An 18457-nucleotide genomic window follows, 5' to 3' on the forward strand; every position below is an offset into this window, starting at 1 on the left:
TTTATAGACCTCCACAATCTTGCTTCAACCTACCTTTCTAGAATAATTTCATACAACTCATACTACTTTTACAAAAGCTATATTCCTACAAAATGACCTCTAAAATTAGTAATCTATCTTCCATCTCCACACATTCACACATCACTATACCCAGAATGAATTCCATCTTCATCTCTGCCTTCTACCTAGAATCCTTATCTTCCTTCAACATACACCTTAAATACTACCTCCTATGTAAAATCTTTCATGATCCCCTCCAATTTGCATGCTCTCTCCTATCTCAAATTACCTCGGTTTTATTTATCTCTTTCTGAGTTGTATTCCCCAAGGAAGGTCACTGAAAGTAGGGATTGTCTTGTTTTTATTTAGATATGTAATATCTAAGTAGATATGTAATAGTAGATATGTAATAACTGTGAACTGAGTAGAAGTAACTTCTACTTAATCACTGACATGAGTTTTGGTTATAAATGCTGCTACAAATCACTTCTTATAATAACTAAGATTTGGAAACAAAGTAGATTCCCACTAATTGAAGAATGACTAAACAACTGGCACACGAATATATTGAAATACTATTGTGTTTCAAAAAAATGTGATGAATACTGGACCGAGAAACATGGAAAAATCTAAATAAACTGATGCAGAAAGAAAACAGTACACATGCAATTACTATAGCAATGTAAATGGAAAGAACAATGATGCACCAAAAAAATCAAACATATCCAAATTATAAAGATTAAACAGGGCTCAAATGAAGAGATAAAAGAAAACACTCCCAAACTATCCCTTCACTGAGGTGAAAGGTCACTAGGTATTATCCATTACACATGTTTTCAGACTTTTTCAATGTATCAATCAGTTATGGGTTAGCTTTCTGGGAGGGAAGGATAAATGGGATAACTATGGTAATATAGAACACAGAAATATCAATAAAAACGTATTTTTAAAAAGTGCTATTACTAAAATATCCTCTGGCTCCTCCTTACTGCCACTCATATTCCTTCCTGTTGAGTCATTCCTATATATAAAATCTATCACACATATGCATGAAGCTCTACTAAAACCAGATTTCTTCTTCTCTACATAGTTTATTGCACTGATTTCATGTTATGACCACAGGATTTTGCCAGTTTCCAAGGCCTTTAGTCCTCAAACTAACCTATGACAGAACTTGTTAAAACATAACCTTCAGAGCACAGCCCAAAGAAAAATTTCCATTAAACAAAAAGCTTTCCTCTAGAAAAAGCAACTTCTTTCTGGTTCAAGTCCCTACAGGTTTTTGTGCTCTCTCTGAAAATATAGGGTGGTTTTGTAAACAAGACATGGAGAGCATTGTGAAATGTAAAATGGATAATTTTGAGTACCTTAAACAAGTCTTTGTACAAATAAAACAAATCCTACCAAGGATAGAAAGAGAGCACTGAGGGAAATTTTTTATTTTTTTTATCTCTCAGATAGAGATCTCCTGTTGAAAATACATATGATTTCCTAGTTATGTGTCCCTGACAATGTCACTTAACCCTTACTGCCTAGCCCTTAACACTTTTCTACTTTGGAACCAATGCACAATATTGATTCTAAGATAGAAGGTAAGGGTTTTTTAAAAAAGAAAGAAAAAAGAAATATAGAACTTTCTCAAATTTAGCCACTCCCCCCCCCATTGATAAATGGGCAAAAGATATGAACAGACAGTTTTTCAGAAGAAAAAATCAAAGTCATATACAAGTATATGAAAACACACTCTAAATCACTGATTCGGAAAACACATCAAAACAATTCTGATGTATCATCTCATATCCATTGGACTGGCTAAAATGACAAATGTTGGAGGGAATATGGAAAAGTGGGGACACTAATACACTGTTCATGGAACTGTGAATTGATCCAACAATTAAGGGAAACATTTTGGGATTACAAACAGAAAGTTATAAAACTGTGTATAACTTAGACCTTGCGGTATTATGGCTGGGTCTATTTCCCAAGGGGATCAAGATCAAGGAAAACAGAAAAGAACCTATATGTTCCAAAATATTTATATCTTCATGGTAGCAAAGAACTAGAAATCAAGGAAATGTCCATCAATTGGAGAATGGTTAAACAAACTGTGGTATATGATTGTGATAGAATACTACTGAGCCTTAAGAAATGATAAGAAAAAAATTTTAAGTAAGAAAGCACTACATGAGATAATGAGAGTAAAACAAACAGAATCAAGGGACTATTACATATATAGCTACATATTTAATATTTGAAGAATAACATGACTGTTCACCTCCAGAGAATGAAATGAGAAGTAGAAACATGAAAGACATAATCTACTTATTTTGCTGAATGTTGACATCTATGGTATAGGGAGAGGAAGGGAAGACTAAATAAGAAAAAAAGAAAATAACAGATTTTTAAAGGCCTATATCTCTCCAACTATCATTATTATTCTCACTATTTCTAAGTATAGACAAGTTATTGCTAGCCACAAGTACAAATGTTACGGTCCCAACAAGCATAGTATACAGGGAATAGAATATTTCCCAATTCTAATTTTACCTAGTTAAGACCAGAGTCCAAAATTTACCACAAATCTCTGAAAGTGCATATATCTTTGGATTCTACCCAGAAATTGTCAGTCTAAAGATAATGGGGAAGGTCTCTAGGAGTATGGAAAAGGCATGCTTTCACATACAATAAAAGCCTAGTGCTTCATAATATACCAAAGAGTGGAAAGAAAATAAAGAGACATCAGGTCATCTGAGGGCTAAAAATCAACCCTAAAAGTCAAGTAGAGTTCCTATATTCTAAAAAAAGCTTGATCCCCTGACAATAAAGGTTAATCTAGAGGATTGGTATGTTGTTGTTTTTAATTTATAGGAACTTAGAGAGACTCTAAGGTTTAGGGTTTTTGTTTTGCACGCAAAATGAAATAGCCTTGTAATATGCCAAAAGACAAAAAAGTAAGGGTCAATGATAATGTTGCAAATACTAAAAAGTGTTCCCTGGAACTCTGAAATACATAAAAGTATGAGGAAAACTTTAAATTTTTCTAAATTTTTCTCAGGGGCAGGTAGGTGACTCATTGGATAGGGAGCCAGGTCTGAAGTTGGGAGTACTAGGTTCAAATCTGGCCTCAGACACTTCCTAGCTATGTGACCCTGGGCAAGTCACTTAACTCCAATTGTCTAGCCCTTATCACTCTTCCCCCTTGAAACCAATACTTAGTAGCAATTCTTTTAAACCCTTACCTTCCATCTTAGAATCAATACTATGTATTGGTTCTAAGGCAGAAGAGTGGTAAGGGCCAGGCAATGGGAGGTAAGTGACTTTCCCAGGGTCACATACTAGGAAGTATCTGAGGCCAAATTTGAACCCAGGACCTCCCATCTCTGGGCCTGGCTCTCAATCCACTGAGCCACCCAGCTGCCCCCCCCCCCCCCCCCCTTAGTAGCAATTCTAAGACAGAAAGCAAGGGTTATTTAAGAAATTTCTTCTTGGTGAAGTAAAATTACTCTAAGCCCCATCAGAGAACTTTCTTCATTTTTTTGTTTTGATTAATCTGAATAAAAACAACCAAATAAGTCTTGGTATAAAATTCCCTGAGACAATCCAAAAATTAAATATACTTTATTCTACTCATTACCAAGGAAAAGTCAGAGAAGACTAAAAAACTCTTTTGGGAAAAAAGTTCCTTTTACCTCTCAGACTCTGTATCTTGTTGAATTGCCACTTGTATATCTTCAATGGGCTGATCTTCGTGTTTATCTTCTTGAAGTCCTAGGAGTAAATTAATTTATATTTTTGAAAAAGAGAGAAAGAAGATGCCCCGTGTACAAGAAGAAACAAAAATGAAAATACAAAGATGGGAAGTAGATCAATTCAAAAGGTGCATGCATGGACATCACAAGTAAAAGCCACAAAGATTTGTCCTAACCAATGTGACAACAACACAATAAGAACAATAATGCATTTTAATAGAATACTACCATAAAGTTGACAAATCCTTCTAAAAGTTGTTCGGTTGATTGTCCATGTACATTATAACACTATTCCAAAGGAATCAACAACCCCTAGTAATGTAATGTTATTTCACCCAATAACAAGGTTTTGAAGCGCCAATTAACAATGCTAGGTAGAATATGACTGAATTCCAAAAAATGGAACCACTAATACAATGCACTTCAACAGACTTCAATTTGCAAGAGATTATTGCTTGAGTGCTTATGACCTAGCTTGAAGCCAGTTTCATTTGAACCTCACCTTGAGAAGAGATAAAACTTGTTTAAAAGAGCAAAAACTAGAAAAAATAACCATAGTCAAAGAAAAGAACATCTAGTGTGGAGGGAAATACTAGTTTATAACACTGCCAAGTCCAACAAAGGAATGGTTACATACCAATATTAGCATTTACATTAGCAGGGTTGAAAGGACTAGAATCCTTGGTAACTGGTTGCAACTGTTGTTCTTTGTCTTCTTCATATGGTATAGTATGCTCCTCAACATCCTGACTCTGTGAGAGTTCCAGAGCCCCAAAGCCCAACTGTGATGAACCAGTATCTATAAGATGCAAAAGCCTCCAAATTATACATCATCCCAGGTATTATGCATTCGTTATACAAGTAGCTACACTATGGAGAAGAGATGACAACCCCATCCTTCTGGCCAGATGGATTTTCTACAATTCAATCAAAATAACAAAAATAAAAGCACTATAAAAGTCATTAAAAAACTACCTTATGTAAAAAATCTAAGAAGACTTTGATTAGTGAAAAATTCTACTTTGTAATACCCTAACCAATCATACCTCTGCTCACTCAACTCTTAGCAACTAATATCTTACAAAGTATGTCTTCCAGAAAATTTTCAAAAAGAAAATAAAAGCTGAATGAATTAACATTCAGGAAAACACAATAAATGCAATGTGCTACTAATTCCTAAATACAGTGTTAGCTTTATATATAGATCAAGAGTAAATTTCTTAATCACCACTCCCAATCCAAAGCTAACCAAATATGTAATGAGAAATCTAATCAAGGGAGAAAACCACAGATTTTGGAAATTTGGCTATAAAGAACTTAATCTACTACTGTTAGGAATTCATAAGTTACCTTCGGCACCAACTGAATGTGTAGTACAGTCTACAGAATCTTCTTCCTTCTCCTCTTCCTCTGCAGTAGAATCAGTCACCGCTGTTATTCCAAGGATGCTATATGAAAGAAAGAGTGAAATAACATAGGATATTCAAAAGAAAAAACTCTTATTCGAAGTATTCTTTGAATTCAGTCTCACTTATTACTTATTAGCCTTTTGGCTAAGATCATGTATGAATTCAGTCTCTCCACTCACCAATGCCCACTAAAGCAAACTGAAGAAAACAAAAAATGTTTCACCATCACTGCCATTTTCTGCAGGAAGCCAATAAACAATAATCCCTCCAAAAAAAATGTTGTACAGAATCAACAGATACTACATAGACACTGAGCTAATATTTCCTCAAAATGACTATGAAAGAAAACTGAGAATCAGCGTGAGTAATCTGAATAAAAATCTTGCCTTTCAGGTAAAAAGAATGTGAGAGAAGGCCTGTATTAGAAGTGCACAGATAAGATAAAAAAGTCAATCTATGAAAATGGAGAAAAATCATGGGGATTGTATTTTAGTATCAGACACTAGAATGACTAGAACCAGAGTACTTGTGTGGTAATTCAAGTGACAAAGTTTAACTGTCTTTGTTAAAAAAGAGTAACATAAATTTGGAGAATTGATGTTTTCACAAAGGCAAAGCAGAAACATACCCAAGAAATTCTGGGAAGATATAATCTTTAATTACAAGAATAAACAAACCAACAAAGATGATAAAAATTCAAGCTCAAAATAATAAAAATTTACAAGCAGACTGGTTTTTTTTTAATTAAGTTAAATACTATGTTAAAGCATTAAAATATAATAATAATTATTATATAATGCATAATTATATGCATAATTATATAATAGTAATAAAAATAAATTTGGTAAAAGACTATGTTAAAGATATTAAGAAGGATGAACCATAAGAAGAGGAGATACTAATTAGAGGACATTCAGTTATTCAAAGAAAATATTTTTCCAATATTTAGATAAAGTAAAACAAAATTCCAGATTTCCTCATAAAGCTCCTCAATTTTTTTAAATGACAGGGGAAAAAATTGCTGTTTTACTAACTCATAAAATTTCTCAATGTATGGTATCATGAAGTTTAAAAAGTAATAAAGAAATAAGAGTAAAACTAGTTTTATTAAAATCCACTGAGGGGCAGCTGGGTATTTCAGTAGACAGAGAGCCAGGGCTAGAGATGGGAGGTCCTGGATTCAAATCTGGACTCAAAACACTAAATATTTTATTATATGTATAAAAATATAATAATAAAACTCCGGACAAGTCACTTAACCCCAATTATTTACCCATTACCACTCTTCTATCTTAAAACCAAAACTTAATATTGATTCTAAGACAGAAGGTAAGGGCTATTTTGTTGTTTTTTGGTTTTTTTAATCCATTGAAAAAGTCTATTTTTAACTATGTCCTAATTTCTGTTGGATTCTCTAGATTCTTAGGTCTATAAAAATGTTATTTTCAAATCTGATGAATTAAAAAAAAGATGGGTTAAATGAATGGACCTATGATTTTATCAGTAAAGTTCATAGATGAGAAAATTCCTTCAATCAACTTTTCTGCAACTTGTATTCTTCTGAGAGTTGCCTAGAGGATTAAGAGGTTAAGTGAATTCCTTAGGGTCACTGAGGTGGGTCTCAACCCAAGTCTTTCTGATTCTAAGATCAGTATCTCAGAAATAAGAAAAAAAACAACTAAAAACTAAGGCTTTTTAAAAAGGATTTACCCCCTTTCCAGAAAACAGTTTTTAGAAACCCAGGCATATATCTGAGCCATGTGACAAAAATTTAAGAATCAATAGAATATGTGTCATCTTACATGAACAGGTTAAGTTTGGTAACACTTCAAACAGTGCAGATGTTAATGGTTACTAGCTCCACAAGAAATAATTCATTTTACTAGTGTTGAAAACACAAACTACAAATTCCCCTACTCAATTCATCAACATATAAAAGGTCACTAAATTAATTTCTTTATCTCTGAGCTTAAGGTCTAAGATTAGGAAATAATTCATTCAACAAGCATTTTTACTAAATGTCTAATATATGTAATGGGATTATAAAGGAAAATGAAAATAAGAGATTATTTAGAAGCTAAACTCAAATAATTATCACACATCAATGTAAGGGGCAGCTCGGTAGCATAGTGGATAGAGTGCCAGACCTGGAGTTTGGAGGACCAGTGCTCAAATCTGATCTCAGTTACTTCCTAGCTTATGACCCTGGGTAAGTCACTTAGCCCTGATTGCCTAGCCATAGCCACTCTTCTCTATTAGAATTGATACTAAGACAGAAGGTAAGGGTTAAAAAAAAAATCAATGTACCTGCTTTCCCTATTGGGCTGAGGCAATAGTTCAATGATTTGACTTCTAGTACTTCCTGTGTCCAAAGAAGAAGAATCTATGGATTATAGAGGAAGGAAAAAATAAATAATTGAGCATTAGTATAAAAGACGCTTACCCACAAAACCAAGCAAATTCTGCCTCCAAGAAGACAAGCCAGGATAGCTACTGCTAATATGCAATAATAATTTTTAATTCACCTAGCAGCAATAAGATTCGGAAAAATCCAATACAACAGCACTAACTCCCTCACCTGCAGACTTGCTTTCTTTCAAGTGTTCCAAGAATTCATTGTTACTGTCTCCTTTTTCTTCTCCAGCTGTTTGTTCAGGGTCTGACACAACATCCTGAAAAACAAATAGATTTCAATATCTCCACCTTCTGGTTCCCAACAATGAACAAATGAAATGAACTAAAAGGCAGACTGCTGGGCAATATATCCCTCCATATCCCTACTACAAACTCCCTGATTTCCTATATCCTAACCAAAATCTAGAGAGATATTCAATGTACCCATGCTTTCTGGCTGGTCAAAAGACAGAAGAAGAAAAAATCCTATCAAATCATTCTCACAATCAAAGATTTTCAACTTACTGGTCCAGGGCTCTCTTTGTGGGTCTGTAAATTGGGAAGGTGTCTGGATAGCATGCTAAAGTGAGAAACAGAATCATCGTCCTGAGCCTGGCTTTCTTCAGGCTGGGAGTCTTCGATGATCAGGCAAGGTGTCCCTTGCTGAGAGAAATCTGAATCCACCTGACTCTCAGGAGGGTCCATCTGTTCCCCTAGAATGAATAGGAAGGTGAAGGATTGAGTGGTGTGTAAACCACACGTCTAACTCCTCCCGGGGTAGGAGATTCGAGGCGGCCAGAAGGACAAAAACCCCTCCAAAGCTGATCCTGCCGGCCCGCCCGCCTGCCCGCCTTCCTCCAATGTGGAGATGGCATTTTCCCGGGAGCCGCAGGCCCCCTCCTCCTGGGCCTCGCAGCCCCCGCCCCTCGGCCTGCTGACAAACCCTCCCCACCGGTGCTTCCCTCCCTTCACCTTCCCGATAAGAACCCTCTTCTCTTCCCCCTAGCCGCCAGCCCCGACCCCGCCTCCCTCGAGGCCCCTCACCAGAGCCCCCGGCCCCAGCTCGCTTCTCCCGCCGGGCCCCTCCCCTCCCTTCTCCTACAGTCCCTACCCCATCCTCCCCACCCCCCGGCGACCACCCTACCGTCCCCACCCCCTTCCTCAGGTCCCTCTAGCCCTTTCGCCGTCACGGCCGCCATGCTTGCCACCCCGCCCCCTTCGGCCAGCCATCCTCCTCCCCCCACCCCCCCCACTATCCTCCCCGTCTCGGCCGGCAGTCTCTCTCTTTCCTCATCTCCCCATCTGTACCGGGCATCCCGGCGGGAGGGTGGCCCCGAGGGTCTCAGCACGCTGCCCAGGCCGCGGCTTAGTTCCCCCGCAGGTCGTCGCTGCTGCTACCGCTTAGCGAATGCCAATGCCGCCGCCGCCGCCACTGCTGCCTAAGCTACTGCTAATGCTATTGCTATTGCTGCCGCCGCTGCCGCCGCTGCCGCCGCTGCTGCCGCTTTTGCTGTTGCTGCTGCTGCTGCTGCTGCTGCTCCTGCCGCCGCCGCCGCCACCGCCACCACCGCCACAACCAGCCCCTCTTCCCGTCGCGCGTCACGCTATAAGCGTCGCCCATTGGCTGGGGGCCCCTGTCACTCATTCTACACCACCACTAATAAGCCGAATACCTCCAGCGCCCCGCCCCCACGCAAGAAGAGGGAAGACAGCGGCGTGTTACCATGGCAGCATGGAGGTTTCCCCTGGCCCTTTTCCCCCCTCTAGTTTTGCCAGAGAATGACAGAGAATCCTTGAACTGAAGGGACCTTGAGAGGTCATGCAATCTATTCCCCTGCCTCCAGCAGAAGCTGCTTTTATCCTTTCCAAAACATAAGACCCTCTTTCTTGTTTCCTACCTGTCAGTGGTCCTTTGAAGGTCCCTAGGGGACTGGCAAAGGGGTTCCCTTTAATAGGACCCAGTAAGCAGAATGTAAATGGCCAATGCCTTAGGAAGGTGGAAAGACTGTAAAGAATAAGGGGCTTTGTTGGCCTTCTCTTAAGTCTGGATTCCTACAGGGGTCTTCATGAAGTCAAAGTCCTCTCTGTCCCTCAGGGCTCCTTTACAATATGAAAAACCCCTGAGGTTATTTTCTCTAACATAACCTGGCCCTGCTCACAGATCTCAAATCTATTCCCCCTGTGCCACCCAACCATTCACAGCCCTAGAGTTTGCAGAGTCTACAGTTCCTAACATACTATACACACCTTTCTTTGTAAGGACTGAGCATCAATAGTGCTCCTTTTGTTTTGAAGACAAAGGTTGATTTTGCAGTTCTGATATTAGATAAAGCAATAGAAGGGGCAGGTCTTGCAAAAGACATGTGTCTATGGAGATTTTGACCACAAGATAAGATTCATGACTTCGAGCAATCTCAATATCAGTTTCCTCATCTATAAAATGGAGCTAATGCCTGTAGTACCTTCCCCCAAGGGACTGTTGTGAGGCTGAAATGAAAAATGTATATAAAACATTCTGTAAACCTAAAGCAATATACACTGATATCAGCTAGTTTCAATATTGTTTTTATAACTTAAGACATGGATAGAAGTAAGATAGATGATAATAAGTATTACATCCCTACCACAGGCTCAGACATTTTTAGACATAGCCCTCCAAAAATGGTGTCCCATTCTGGTAAATACCTTATTTCATCCTATAAGAACCCTATTAGTTCATAACATGAACTATAAGCTAAATTTGTGCTACCTGCTACACAATCCTCTCTACTATATCTAAATTGGTATCTTCTAGAATGTTTTGCAGGAGTAAGAATGTAAAGGAATATACAGGAAAGTAACCCATGGACCTTCAAATGTAAATAATTTAATAATAAACTAATCACTTGGAAGTAATTAAACATCTATTTCTATAAACCTTTGTTTCTACTCCTATCAACATATATTAATCATTGACTTTGAAATTATTCTTTTCTTCACTCAGTGAGACCACCAACCAAAGTCAGCTCAAAAAAAAGTCCTAAATGAAAAAAATCAAGTCAATCCTAAACCACTTGGAATGAGTTTCCTAAAGTATTGATTAGGAGATATATAATTTTTCCTCATAAGCTGAAGAGAATACAGGCAACTGACCTTTGTTCTCAAACACACCCTGACCAGGAACCACCCTTCTCCAAACAATAACAACAATGCTTCAAAAGATCTGTGATTTCATAGATGTGAGTACTCCATCCACTGATGTGGAATGTAACCCTACCACCTCCAATGTAACTCACACACACACACACACCTTAGTATAGAGTACTTCCTGAGTTGCTATAGCAACAAAAAAAATCACCTGGTGGCCAACCTTCTAGGGACAAGCCACTCTGCACTAACCTAGAAGACAAACAGGATCATTATCAGCATGCTATGTTACCCTCTCTTGCTTTGTGCAGATCCCATTATTAAGAAGGGGGTAGATTCTGCCCCTCCTAATTTTATTTATGGTGCCAGGGTCCTATAGAAAATGTGGCAGCTTTGAAAATCTACTAACAAGCTAGATATCCAAGAAGAGGGGAGCAATACTGAAAGCTTTTTCAGCTTGGCAAAAATTGTTAGTGTTTATTGGGGAATGAGGGATATGGTAGAAGGAATTAGATAGGTTGCTAAATCAAGTGAGTGCCTGATCTATTTGATGAGTTCCCCAGTTAATTTGATAATATAGGATAACTCTTTGTTTGTATGCACCCAACGAGCACCTGCTCATGAAGTGTAAGGATGACCCACATGGTACTGAGAAGTCATAGGGAACTCAAGATGACTGGTTGACAAACTTCTGGTTTATCAAAGCAAGTTAACAAACCAACTCCTTCTCCTCTATACCTCTTCCCCTCTCTCTTCTGCTGTCACTACCCTCTACCCTTCCCTCTCCAAGAGAATTTCATTGGTAGGAGATGGGGGAGCCACTCTCCACTGGAAAGATCAGGAAAAACATCATATAAAAAGTGGATTTTCACCTAACCTGTGAAGGAACCTGGGAATTCTAAGAGGCATAGGTGAGAAAAGAGTTTATCCCAGGCATCTGTCAGATGGATAAAATGCCCTATATAAAGAACAATAAGTAATCCTGCTTGTCTGCAGTGTAAAATGATTGAATGAATATTTATTAAACATTTATTTGTGCCTGGGACTGAGCTGAAAATGCAAATACAAAAAGAAAGACAGTCTCTGTCTTCAAGGAGGTTCTGTTCTAATATGGGAGAAAAAATTTAACAGAATGGAAAAAGGACCAGGGAAGAGTATTTTGATTTGGAAAGATATGAGGACAGAGCCCAGACTCCTAAGGTAGTAGACTAACACATCCTTTCCAAAAACAATGACAAAGTTGATTTGATTACTAAAAAAGGGGGGGAAAGAGTAGACAATGACAAGATCCAAACAAGGCTGCTAGAAAGAAAATGGCAAGGAAATGAAATGAAGCATGGCTAGAAACTGTCTGAGGTTTAAGGGCCCAAGTAAGCCATCTACTTTAAGTTTGTAATTCATCAGTTATAAGAGCAGAGTCCCAGTTCTGAAATAATGAAGGAGAGTCATGTATAAGTATGCTGGAGCCAAAATTTAAATGAATATAAACGCCAAACAAAGGAGTTTGTATTCTATCCCCAGAACAATAGGAAGAGTCTGGAATTTATTGAACAAGGGAGAAACATAGTCATGTCACTTTGGCTACTGTGGAGGATGAACTGAAGAAAAGAGATTTGAGGCAAAGAGGCTAATTAGCAAGCCATATAGTCCAAGTAATAGGTGAAAAGGGCTTGTTTAGGGTGATAGTCATGTGAATGTAAAGGAGATGGATGCTAACTCTCTTCTTAATACTTCATTACTATCTATCCCTAGGACTTTGTTCCTCAGATTAAGACAAAAAGGTCAAGGTCCTTCCCATTGCTAAACAATATGATAACCTGAAAACCTAGAAAAAAATTAAATGCCTTGTTAGGTTCTATGCAATTATACTCCATCAATAATTAATCACTAAATTATCTACAGTAGCTTGAATTAGAAAATACTTTGAGACAAAGTGGTTGTCTCCTGTGGCTCCATTGTGTATTATAAAGAGGGAATTGTGAGCAAAATACTTTTACTGCTTCTTAGGGTTGCTAGAAACTATTAGAGGGGTCATCTAGTCCATAAAAATGCATTCAGGTAATACTTTATTTACATTATGTCAGGTAAGTAAGACTATCCTGTCTCTAAAGACTTACAGAGAAGAATATTCCATTATTTCATGTGTTTAATTCATTTTAAAGTTTGACATATCTGATTGTCAAGAATTTTCCTTTTATCTAAATTAAATCCTTCCTAGGTTCACTCTCCCCCAACCCCTCTGCAATGTTCTTAGTGATGATCTTAAGAAAACCTAAATGAATTCTCAGCTGTGTGGCGAAACTTCTAATAGTCCCATACAACTCTGCAAATTTATGATTTTATTCAACTAGTCACATTTATTAAGTGCCTGTTCTGTGCCCAGCATGATGCCATGCTATATGCAGTAATTTTTTTTAATTCCTCAATATTTGAATGTTGTTATTGCCTGTTCTCAGACCTCTCTGAAATCATCTGAGAAAATTTAGCCTTTCCTATTGAGATCTTATATTCTAAACCCTGATCAACTCTGTGAATATACTTGCAATCAAAGTAGTACTTTTGTGGAGGCCCACAAGCTAAGTTTTATAGATTACTTGGAAGTCTGCTGCCTCCCTGATGAACTTTTGGTGGAGCTATAAATTGATCCTGTCATTCTGGAAAGGAATCTGAAACTATTGCCAAAATATTACTAAACTGACCATATCCTATGCCAGTGTTGGCAAACCTATGGCACACATACCAGAGCATGTTGGAAGGGACTGCTTCTTTCCCCACCCCTCTGCCCAGCAGCCCAATGGAAACACTTCCTCCCTCTCCTGTCTGAGGTAAGGTGTGGGGTATGGGTAGTTCACATGTGGCATGAGGGTTGTAGTTTGGGCACTCAATCTCTAAAAAGTTCACCATCACTGCCCTATGCTATGCCACTACTATAGCTATACCTCCAAAGAGATCAAAGAAAAATGAAAAAGACCTATAGGTACAAAAACATTTATAGCAGGAGTTTTCGTTTTTTTTTTTGTAGTAGCCAAAAATTAGAAACTAAGGTGGTGTTCTCCTATAGGGAATGGTTAAACAAATGATGGCATGTGAATGAAATGGAACATTAGTGCACAAAAAGAAATGGTAAATTGGGTAGTTTTTGAGAGAAGACCTCTATGAAATGATGTGAAGCAAAGAAAACAGAACTAGAACAAGTTATACATCAACATCATAGGGAAAAACAACATTGAAAGACTTGAAAATTCTGACTAATGCAATGCTAAGTCACAAGTCCAGAAGACAGAACAGGAACATGCTCCTCACCTACCTTGCCAGGGAGATGATGTACTTAAAACACAGAGAGAGGGATAAATTTTCTGGCATGACCAATGTGAGAATTTATTTTACTAGACCATGAAGGTTTATGATAAGGAGTTGGAGGAGTTGATTAGGGTATGGAAGATTGGGGAGTGGAGTCAAAGAGACAGATTACAAATGCATGTAAAAGGGGCAGTAAGGTAGCTCAGTGGATATTGTGCCAGGCCTGAAGTTGGAAAGACCTGGGTTCAAATCTGGCCTCACACACTTCCAAATTGTGAGACACTGGCCAAGTCACTTAAGCCCAATTGCTTAAATCTTATTGCTCTTCTGCCTAGGAATTGATACTTCATATCATCTTTAGACAAAAGATAGGGGTTTTTTTATGCATGTAAAAATATATGGATTCATTTAATAAGAAACAAACTTAATGCCTTTATCTCATGATACTTTCTTCAAAATAAGAGAACACATTGGGTGATATAACCAAAAAACTGAAATTAATTAGATCTTAACAGGCAGGAAACAAGTAAATTATAGATAAAAGAGCAAGTCTGAGACAGCATAGTGTTGGGGAAAGATCCCTGGGTCAGGTTCAGCTACTTAGTGGCTTATGATGATGAATAAATCATTTCCCATCTTTGAGCCTCAGTTTCCTCATCTATAAAATGAGAATATACTCATATTATCTACTTCCGTTGTGAACTTTGTGTTTTGTAAATCTTAAGGTATGATAAAAATGAGAATTATTTAAGAATCAGCTGTCCATGTGCCTCCAGATCATCAACTAGGAGAGCAAAAAGAAAACCTATCACCAAATGAAAAGAATAAAGATAAAGATGAGAAAACACTGTATTCAATTATAATGACTCCAATTCTACCTATTTAAATTACCTTTTTAATGAGAAAACTGAAAATGGATAAAAGAAAAGACACTGACTAATCATTGCTATTTCTTAGAAAAGCTAAACTGATATCAAACAATTGTCACTATAAAGTGATGCACATGCTCTGAAATGCAAAGAGTCCTTTTGTTGAATGTCATCAGGCTCTTTCAGAAGAAGGCTCACCAAACATGCACTGAACTTTCATTAACCAATCTCCCAAATTATTAGAAACATCACTTATGCAACCGTGTAAAGGAGAGTCAAACTTGAACCGGGAGATAAATTAGGAGGATGTTGCAATAGTCTGGGACCTAGGTGAAAGGTGATAAAGATCTAAACTAGAGTGGTGGCCATGTGAATGAAGAAAAATGGATGGATATAGGAGACATTGTGGAGGTAGAATAAAAACAATTTGACTTTTGGAGAGCTTATGAAAAGACAGACCCATTATTGCATCATGGTTGGAGCTATGAATTGGGCCATCCATTCTGTAAAACAATTTGAAGTATCTAAAAAGAGTAAGTGCTAGGCAACTTACCCCATTAAGGGTAATGGCATAAAGAAAAGTCCTAAATATAGTAAAATATGTATAGCAACATGTTTCATTGCAACAAAGACATAGAAAGAAAGTGCCTATTGATGAGGCTAAACAAATTCTGTTATATAAATGAAATGGGATATTATTCTGCTGTAAGAAACAATGAATATGAGATGAATACAGAAATTTGAAGACTTATGTGAACTGATACACAATGAAATAAAAGCAGAATAAGAAACACCATATAAAGGACTACAGTGATACAAAAAGAAAGAACAACAAAAGAGTTGAATGCTGCAATATTTTAATGACTAAGCTTGCCCAAAAAACAGCTATGAGAAAGCAGCTATCCTCAGTTCTTTGCAGAGGTGAGGGTCCATGGGTGTGGACTCCTACATGTGACATATTTCAATATGTTGGTTTTGCTAAATTTTTTATTTATTATAGCAGTCCTTGGTGAATCATGAGAAAAGGAACACAACTGGAAACAAAGGAGGTATTTCAATTAAAATGTATTTTTAATTATGTAACTAATTGTATATGTGAGATGAAGGAAAGTGAAGAATTGAAATTATTCTGAAACTTGGCTAAAATGACTAGAAATATAATGATTCCTTCAACAATAGAAGGAAGTTGAGAAGTCAAGGGAGTTTGTAGGAGTTGGGAGAAGAAAGTGAGGTTTATTTTAAATGTGTTGAGATTGAGATGCCTATAGAACAATGAATTTGAAATGCCCATTAGTTAGTACACAGTACTTTTCCAGGTCAGGAGAGAGACTAGGAATGGATATATAGATTCTGGAGTCATTTACAAAGAGATAATAAAATCTATAGGAATGGATGAGGAGAGATTGTAAAGGAAAGGCAGAGTCAAATACAGACACTTGAGGAATCTCTCAATGAGGGAATGTTTTACATATATCACCCAGTAGTGCAGTCTGAGAAGAGTGGCCATTATAGAAGGAAATACAGCAAAGTCTAATGCAATTTTTTTTAAAAGCCAAAGAGGAGAGAGTATTTAAGAGGAAAGGGTGTTGATTGAAAGGCCAAGAAATGTGAAGATTGGGAATAGGCCATTAGGAGATCATAGATTCAGTCCTACCCAGGAAAATAGAGAAGGTTCCTTCCAGAGGATCCAGGATTGCCTACTCAGGCCCCAGAGCTCCTAGTCAGTGCAGCAATACCAAGTTTCCTAAAACAGATCACAGACTCAAGCCCAGACCCAGAAGCAATCTGAGCTTGTAACACCATCTTTCCACAGAATAGATTACAGACAAAGACATGAATGTGGACTACTACATAAAACATTTCAATATGTTGGTTAGTTTTGCTGAACTTTCCCTTTTTTCTTTTATTCTTTTTTATAAGAGATGAACTTGGGTGAAGAAGGACACATCCAGGAGAGGGCTAAGCCAGCAATGCATTTGTTCTAAACCTGCTGACCCTTCTATCTAGTTGGCAATGGCTGGGACAACCTACTAAACTGGAGGCAGCTGTAGTGTCTACACACAAACTGGGCCTGTAACATGGAAAGCCTTGGTGGGAAGCAAACATTGGACAGGAGTTGCTGAAAGCTTGCAGCTTCCTGGCTAAAACTACCCTTGAGATCATTGAAGAGCACAGTAATATATAAAAACATATCAACCCAGGCCCATCAGAAGTTCACAAATATTAGCTCTAACACAAAGTTCCAATCTGATAAGTAAGGCTAAAATAATGAGTAAACAAATAACCAAACAAAGATAAAGAATTATTAGAATGTCAGGAACTCTAAGACATAAAAGCAGAAAAAAATAACTCCAAAACAAGTGCAAAGTCTCAAAGAAAAAAACATAGGTTAACCACATGATCAATTAGAATTCCTAAAAAACTAAAGAGCTTTAAGATGATATTGTTAATGAAATGAAAGTGACAGAAAAAGAATTTCAAAAGAAATGAAAGCTTTGATGGAAAAACTTAGAAAGGGAATGAACAGTTTAGTGTAAGTGGTATAAAACATTTCCCAAGTATAAGACTATCTGAAAATTTAGAACAGACAGAACAGAACATAAGTTAACTCCATGAGGCAACAAAAAAAATTGGAATAAAGTTAAAAGATTAGAAAAGATGCAAATTATCTCATATCAAAAACAATTGACCTGGAAAAAGATGGAGGAGAAAAAATTTAGTCACTGGTAGTGACTGGACTACCTGAACTCTATGGCCAAAAAAGGAGCCTGGATGTTATATTTCAAGAATTCATGAAAGAAAACTACCCAGACATATTAGGGCCAAGTAGGAAGGAGGAAAGGAATAAGCATTTATGCAGCACCAAATTATATGCCAGGCACTATTCAGTGGGTTTTTTTTTTCAAATATTTCTTTTGATTTTCACAACAACCCTGGGAAGTAAGTTTAATTAGTATACTCATTTTACAGTTGAGGAAATGGAGGTAAACAAGGGTTAAGTGACTTGCCTAGACTTACACATCTAGTAAATGTCTGAAGCTATATTTGAACTCAGGTTTTCCTAAGTTCAGGTCCAGCTTTTTATCCTCTGCACCACCAGTTGTCTCAAGAGGACAAGAGGGCAAAGTAAAAACAGAAAGGATCTCCCAGTCACCTCCTAAAAGAAAACTTCAAAATTAAAACTCAATAAACATCATAGTCTAAATCTAGAGGGTCTGAGATAAAAAAAAAAAAATTAGTGCAAGCACCCAGAAATTAAGAAATTCAAATACCAAGGAACCAAAGTCAGGATTACATAATATGTAACAGTCACCACTATAAAAACAGCATGGAATGTAATATTCCAATAAGCAAAAGATGTAACCTTGCAGTAAAAAAATAGCTTAACCAGAAAAACTAAATATAAATCTACAGGACAAAAGAATTCCAATAATTCCTGATGTAAAGATCAGACCCAAGTAGAAATTCTATAATCTAAACATGGAAGTAAATAGAAACAAAAAAAAAAAAGAAAAATACAAGTAACAAGAAAAGATTTGGAGGAAAGACTATATAAGAACATTATGAGGATGAAGTATAAGCATTCTAATGGAGAGAAGAAGATGATATA

General features: G+C 37.2%; 1 protein-coding gene across 3 annotated transcripts in view; it reads right to left on the minus strand.

Moving 5' to 3' along the window:
• TP53BP1 (tumor protein p53 binding protein 1) overlaps positions 1–18457 on the minus strand; it is a 210370-nt gene that overhangs the window by 122168 nt on the left and 69745 nt on the right. The window contains exons 1-7 of one of the 3 annotated variants that reach the window (XM_056810348.1): positions 8861–10034; positions 8078–8265; positions 7737–7830; positions 7466–7541; positions 5100–5197; positions 4387–4548; positions 3690–3768 (exon numbers count right to left, since the gene is read on the minus strand). In XM_056810348.1, coding sequence (XP_056666326.1) covers positions 3690–3768; positions 4387–4548; positions 5100–5197; positions 7466–7541; positions 7737–7830; positions 8078–8265; positions 8861–8867 — 704 coding nt within the window. In that variant the 5' untranslated portion in view covers positions 8868–10034. Of the gene's footprint in view, positions 1–3689; positions 3769–4386; positions 4549–5099; positions 5198–7465; positions 7542–7736; positions 7831–8077; positions 8266–8860; positions 10035–18457 lie in introns of those variants that run through there. The other 2 variants (XM_056810350.1, XM_056810349.1) reach the window with 2 other exon arrangements.

Source organism: Monodelphis domestica, chromosome 1 (assembly GCF_027887165.1).
Source record: "Monodelphis domestica isolate mMonDom1 chromosome 1, mMonDom1.pri, whole genome shotgun sequence".
Lineage (NCBI taxonomy): Eukaryota > Metazoa > Chordata > Mammalia > Didelphimorphia > Didelphidae > Monodelphis > Monodelphis domestica.